This window comes from Octopus sinensis, linkage group LG15 (assembly GCF_006345805.1).
Source record: "Octopus sinensis linkage group LG15, ASM634580v1, whole genome shotgun sequence".
NCBI lineage: Eukaryota > Metazoa > Mollusca > Cephalopoda > Octopoda > Octopodidae > Octopus > Octopus sinensis.
In genome coordinates this window covers 7,410,300-7,417,558 of record NC_043011.1, presented here as the reverse complement: position 1 = coordinate 7,417,558, position 7,259 = coordinate 7,410,300, and the positions used below count along the sequence as shown (strand labels likewise).

Here is a 7,259-nt window from a genome sequence, read left to right as displayed (position 1 = left end):
GACTGAAACAAGTAAAAGAGAGTAATAATATTGTATTGAGATGTTTGCCTTGCCTTACCGTTTGATGTCCTGTTTAACAATTATATGTCCACTATATCGGAAATCTGCAATGGCTCCATAACTACCATCTTGGCTATAACCTTGGAGCCCCAGTAATCAATTACAGCACTTACCTGGAGTACCTAATCGTTTAGATCACCTGCGGGCTAAACCCCCACACCATCTGATTGTGGTCGATGCCAGCTCTTCTGGCCCCTGTGCCAGTGGCATGTAAAATGCACCCACTACACTGTCAGAGTGGTTGGTGTTAGGAAGGGCATCCAGCTGTAGAAACTTTGCAAGATCAGATTGAACCTGGTGCAGCCTCCTGGCTTCCCAGACCCCAGTTGAACCGCTCAACCCATGCCAGCATGGAAAACAGACCCGGCAGGACAAGTGAGGCCATAACCCATGGCCCCTACCTGGGACGTAGTCAGTCCACCTGTGCATACCTTCTTTCTTGGGACATATAACTCTACTTGTGAAGACCTGTTGAGGCAAGTGAAAATCAAATCAAAATCGATGAACATCAATGGAATTTGTAGTTTGTGGTACCAGTGCCGGTGGCACATAAGAAAACCATCCGAATGAGGCCGTAGCCAGTACTGTATCGACTGGCCACTGTGCTGGTGGCACGTAACAAACACCATCCGATCGTGGCCTTGCCAGCCTCGCCTGGCCTCCGTGCCGGTGGCACATAAAAAAAAGAAAACACCATCCAACCGTGGCCGTTCGCCAGCCTTGTCAGGCACCTGTGTCGGTGGCACATAAAAAGCACCCACTACACTCACAGAGTGGTTGGCATTAGGAAGGGCATCCAGCTGTAGAAACACTGCCAGATCTGACTGGTCTGGTGCAGCCTTCAGGCTTCCCAGACCCCAGTTGAACCATCCAACCCATGCTAGCATGGAAAGCAGACGTTAAACAATGATGATGATGATGATGATGATATATATATATATATATATATATAAATACACACACATATATATATGGAGTTATAAAGTATAAAAATGAATTTGAAAAAAAAAAACTGTTAAAATGCAAAAGCTTCTACATGGTTGTTCAACAAGGTAGAAATAACAGTGAAAGCTCCCTCAAATCACAAAAACAGAAGAACACATTGAATAATGTAATATAGTGAAGACTGTGGCTACAGAATAAAAAAACAAAACAAAGAAAGCACAATACAATCAAAGGATTCAGTAATTTTGAGTCTGAGCGAGAACAGCAGCCGCAACGACCACACAGATTAGATTCCTGGAAACCTTTTCAGGTAGATAAAATCAGACCTCCCACAGCTGTGTGTACATTGTACCAATAAATCGATAAGATGCACCCAACTACTGTCCATGAAAAATAAAAAATAGTTTTTATGGTGGGGTATTGATTTTTTTTTGTTTTTGTTTCTTTTTTTTTTGACATTTTAAAATTTCTCTGAAATATTGGTTTCAAATTCAGGCACAAGGCCAGCAAGTTTTCTACAGCTGGATGCCCTTCCTAACGCCAACCACTCTGAGAGTGTAATGGGTGCTTTTACATGCCACTGACACGGGTGCCATTTGCACGACACTAGGGTGCCTTTATGTGCCACCAGCATGGGTGCCAATTTGCATCACACTGGTATCTGCCACCGGCACAGGAGCCAGTCAGGTGGTACTAGCATCGACCACATTCTTATGGTGCTTTTTACATGTCACCCTCACACGACAAAAAAAAAAATTCACTAGTTCCAAAAAAGATTCAAGATGAAAAAAAAAAATAAATGAATGCTATTTCTATGAAGGAATTATATAAGAGAATAACTGAAACCAAATTTTTAGTAGACTTACCAAAACATCCCCTCGTAAATCAACCAGGAATTTCACGCCACCTTCAATACGACCAATATTGACAAACAGTTGCTTGTACTGCGGAGTGAGGGCATTGCGCAGCATTTCCCCAGCTTTCAATAAACTGAGTTCAGATGTCTGTAGAGAAGAGAAACAGAACATGTATACATATAAATACACAAATACATATAATAAACATACACATATAGTACACATATAGTACACATTCAGTCCCACTGCATGGCACCTTGGGCAAGTGTCTTCTACTTATAGCCTTGGGCCGAGCAAACCCCTGTGAGTTAATTTGGTAGACGGAAACTAAAAAGAAGCCCATCATTCATTCATTCATTCATTCATACATGCATGCATGTATGAATGAATGATGGGCTTCTTTTTAGTTTCCGTCTACCAAATTGACCCAAAAGGGTTTACTCGGCCCAAGGCTATAGTAGAAGACACTTGCCCAAGTTGCCATACATACATACATGTATGTATGTATGTATGTGTCTGTGTTTGTCCCTCACACCATCGCTTGACAACAGACATTGGTGTGTTTACATTCCCATAACTTAGAGGTTCAGCAAAAGAGACTGATAGAATAAGTACTGGGCTTACAAAGAATAAATCCTGGGGTTGATTTGTTTGACTAAAGGTGGTGCTCCAGCAGGGCCACAGTCAAATGACTGAAAGAAATAAAAGAGAGCATTCTGAAAAGTCTTTGGAACCCAAAGGTTCTCGAAAATCAATGGTATTCTTGTATTTTCTAAGAAATTTCAAACTACAGTCTTTTTTTGCATTCTTATACCGGTGTCTCTTTTGCCAAACCGCTAATTTGCAGGGAAGTAAACACACCAACATTGGTTGTCAAGCAAAGGTGGGGGGGGACAAACACAAACATATATATATTTATATATACGACAGGCTTCTTTCAGTTTCTGTCTTCCAAATCCATTCACAAAGCTTTGGTTGGCCCAAAGCTATAGTAGTGGGGACGAACCCGGAACCATGTGGTTGGTAAGCAAGCTACTTATTACACAGTCACTCCTGCACCTATAAATATAATATTTAGATTCCAAGGGTTCTCTTTTTTTTTCTTGGACCAGGGGGTCGTCATCTCTAAATTTAACAAATATTAAATGTACTTAAATAATTAAAAGATATACAAATGAGGGTCAGTGACAAGAAGGACATCTAACCAATGAAAATCTGATTCATTCAAGCATGGAAAAGTGGATGTTAAAACGATGATGCATGTAGCAGAAACGGATTCACAAAATAAAAGCAATCAAATCATTCTCTCTCCCTTTGATTTATAGCCATTGTTTGGACATAGCAGCAAACACTTTGCTATAAAAACCAGAAAGCCCGTTGTATATATATGTATATATATGTGTGTATATATATATATATATATATATATATTTACTTGTGCCTCTGAAAACATAATTTATGTCATAAAATGCTCGGGCTGCCACCAAGACTACGTGGGTTCCACAGGACTATCACTCAGACATAGATGCACACTGCATCGACAACAGATTGCATTCCCAGAATATAGAATGATACCTTTTAGTGAGCACATTGAGAAATGCGCAAAGCAACTACTACCACAATTTTTAATCTTTCCATTTTACCAATGTGCTTTCGGATCATCAACACAAATTAGACTAAACAAGGAAACATTCTTCATTGAAAAGTACAAGCCCAGACTCAACCATCCGAACATACTGATACAGAGAAATTCACACCAAGGGAAAGGAAAAAATTTTTAAGCGATTATCTCCCTTACACCGGAAGAAATCACTCACTACCTTCCCTTATTTAGAACTCTCCTGATCATAAACATAACGAAAACTCTATTCAACATAAACATAACGTCGCAAGAAATTTGAAAAGCTACACGCGAAACTGGTCTTTCTTTTAAATTATGTCATTATAAGAGAAAAAATTTTTTTTTTAATTTTCTAATATTCTTCAGACATATTGACGCAAATATATATATTTTTTAACATTTAAGCCTTCTGTAGTTTTTTCACTCTTTACTATTTTCTATATATTCACCCACGTGCTTTCACAAACCAACTTTCTTATATATATATATATATACACACACATATACATATATTTATACATATATATACATACACATACATATATATACAGACACATACATATATATACAGACACACACATATATATACATACACATACATATATATACATGCACATACATATATATACATGCACATACATATATATATATATATATATATATATATATATATATATATATATATATATCATCATCATCATCATCATATATATATACCGGAGTGAACACATAAATGTGAAACAAGGTGGAAAAAAGAGTACTCAAATACCAGTGGTAGAGTAATATGCTTTATTTAAAGCAGCAGAAAATTCAACAAAACCTGTTACTCTGAATTTCCCGTTGCCGTTCATCGGACAGTTTTTGCTGAACGGCAACGGAAAACTCAGAGTAACAGGTTTTGTTGAATTTTCTGCTGCTTTAAATAAGTATATATATATATATATTATATATATATATATATATATATATATATATATATACATATAAATACATACACACACACACGCATACATATATACATACACCACACATATATATACATGCATACATATACGTATATAGCAAAGTTCAGGTAGGTCCTACCCCTGCTGGCAACAAAGGCCCTCTCTCTCAGAGGGAAAGGCAGATTGCTTGATGCCTTTACGCAAACAGCATCTATCTACCAGATTCACTCATACAGCATTGGTTGACCCAGAACCATAGTAGAAGACACTTGCTCAAGGTACTGTGTAGTGGGACTGAACTTGAAACATGGTTGCTAACCGAGTTGCTTAACCACACGGCCATGAGTGTGTGCGCATGAGTGTATGTGTGTGTGTGTGTGTGTGATTCTTAAAATTAAAGCTGAAAGCTGTACATACCTTGGAACTTATGAAGTTCCTTGATGTTTTCATCACTAGTTCCTGATTTATACCATAATCTCGAGATAGAATCTGAAGAAATACACTCTTCTCTTGGGGCATCAGCTTCTCATAGAACGTGCAAAAGGCTTTACATTTTCTCTGAAGAAACAGAAACAAAGGCAGCTTTAACCAATTGGAATGCCACGTCTTACCAAACTGCAGGTTTCAAAACAAGAAAAACAGGGTCCAACGACCGTAGCGTGTACATGATCGCTCAATCAATCTACGGCCAAAACTTCCTCACATTAAAAATCTGCTGTCTTAAATACGGTAAAACACATCAGACAATGTAGTCTTAGGTAAACTTTGCATGAAAGAAAACTCAGGATGGTCATGGTGCAGATATTCTTGATCATGGATTTTCTTGATTAGGGCCAATTTGGGGTAAAATAATAATAATAGTAGTAGTAGTCATAGTAATCAGAAAAATAATAATAATAATAATAATAATAGAAACTTTCAAAATACAAAGACCTGGAAATAGAGGTAAACAGAATGTGGAATCTAAAAACAGAAACAATTCCTGTCATAGTAGGCGCATTAGGTATAATAAAAAAATATTCAGACAAATACATAACAAAAAAACACCAGGACTTACAAATATATTTAACATACAGAAAATTGGACTACTGGGCACTGTGCACATCCTATGCAAAACACTTTCAATACAGTAACCGTAAGAGCATCACAACAAACCACAGCACATAGCCAAGGCACACAGAGCTGCGCTCGGTAGTGAAGTGAAAGCACGCTATAAAAATAAAACTACTGAATAATAATAATAAAACTACTGAATGATAATAATAATAATAATAATAGGGGCTGCAATAAAGGTGGAGCACTTGCAGAAAACAGCACTACTTGAAACCGCTCAAATACACCGGAAGGTGCTCGAAAAATAAGGGGTGTTACCTTAGTTCACCAGTAGTGAACAGCTGACACCGTAGTACATCTCCAGCATTAGAAGCTGTGCAAAGGCAATAATAATAATAATAATAATAATCATCCTTTTTACTAGAGGCACAAGGCCTGAATTTTGAGGGGAGGGGGACAGTTGATCACATCTGCCAGAGTACTTAACTGGTACTTAATTTATCGACCCCGAAAGGATGAAAAGCAAAGTCAACCTCAGCGGAATTTGAAATCAGAGTGTAGCGGCAGGTAAACTACCGCTAAGTATTTCATCCAGCTGACATGTACAAGGCATCCAGTCCATTCTATGTAGTGGTTGGCATGAGGAAGAAGGGCATCCAGCCATGGAAACCAAGCCAAAACAGACTGGAACCTGGTGCAGCTCTCCAGTCTTGCCAGCCCCTGTCAAACTGTTTTAGCTAACGCCAGCATGGAAAATGGAAGCATGATGATGATGATGATGACGATGTTGATGGATAAACATTTGAGCTAACTGATAAATTATCTTCTGATTGATGCTGGAGAACCGTTTCCGCATCTGGGACGATGATGCTGCAATACACACAGGAACATACCCTGAGAAGGGCATCGGTATGAAAAGGCGGTGAGCTGGCAGAAACATTAGCACACTGGGCGAAATGCGTAGCCGTATTTCGTCTGCAGTTACATTCTGAGTTCAAATTCCGCTGAGGTCAACTTTGCCTTTCATCCTTTCGGGGTCGATTAAATAAGTACCAGTTACGCACTGGGGTCGATATAATCGACTTAATCCGTGTATCTGTCCTTGTTTGTCCCCTCTGTGTTTAGCCCCTTGTGGGTAGTAAAGAAATAGGTATGAAAAGGGTTCAAATGATTCTACGTAACACTGCAATTAATTAGGAAGTACAATATAATGACACGACACAACAACAGAAATAAATGAGCATCATAAGAAAGGAGAATGTAACAAAGAGTAACACACAGTGACGGTGGGTTACAATGTAACAAATTACAGGTAATTCAGGTGAATCAACAGCTGGCTGCCCATCGTCGAATAACAGAGATCTTATTTCTTTACTGCCCACAAGGGACTAAACACAGAGGGGACAAACAAGGACAGACAAAGAGATTAAGTCGATTACATCGACCCCAGTGTGTAACTGGTACTTAATTTATCGACCCCGAAAGGATGAAAGGCAAAGTGGACCTCGGCGGAATTTGAACTCAGAACGTAGCAGCAGACGAAATACAGCTAAGCATTTCGCCCAGCGTGCTAACGTTTCTGCCAGCTCACCGCCGAATAACAGAGATCTACCACACAAACGTGTGTGTGTTTGTACGCTCTGTTTCAATTGCTTCAATTAATCACTTCAGATAACGAAGCACAATGGCACAAACTGTGTCACAAGGTCGCTTGTTACATACAAGTCACAGCATCGTTCCCTTTAAAATGTTAAAAGAACAATGGAATACTTTAGCAAA

The 7,259-nt window shown here is 38.7% G+C and overlaps 1 protein-coding gene across 1 annotated transcript in view; it reads right to left on the bottom strand.

Moving 5' to 3' along the window:
• Window positions 1-7,259, bottom strand: part of LOC115219920 (malonyl-CoA decarboxylase, mitochondrial) — a 78,364-nt gene that overhangs the window by 24,274 nt on the left and 46,831 nt on the right. Inside the window, exons 3-4 of the mRNA XM_029790227.2 lie at window positions 4,845-4,985; window positions 1,872-2,009 (exon numbers count right to left, since the gene is read on the bottom strand). Coding sequence (XP_029646087.1) covers window positions 1,872-2,009; window positions 4,845-4,985 — 279 coding nt within the window. The remainder of the gene's footprint in view (window positions 1-1,871; window positions 2,010-4,844; window positions 4,986-7,259) is intronic.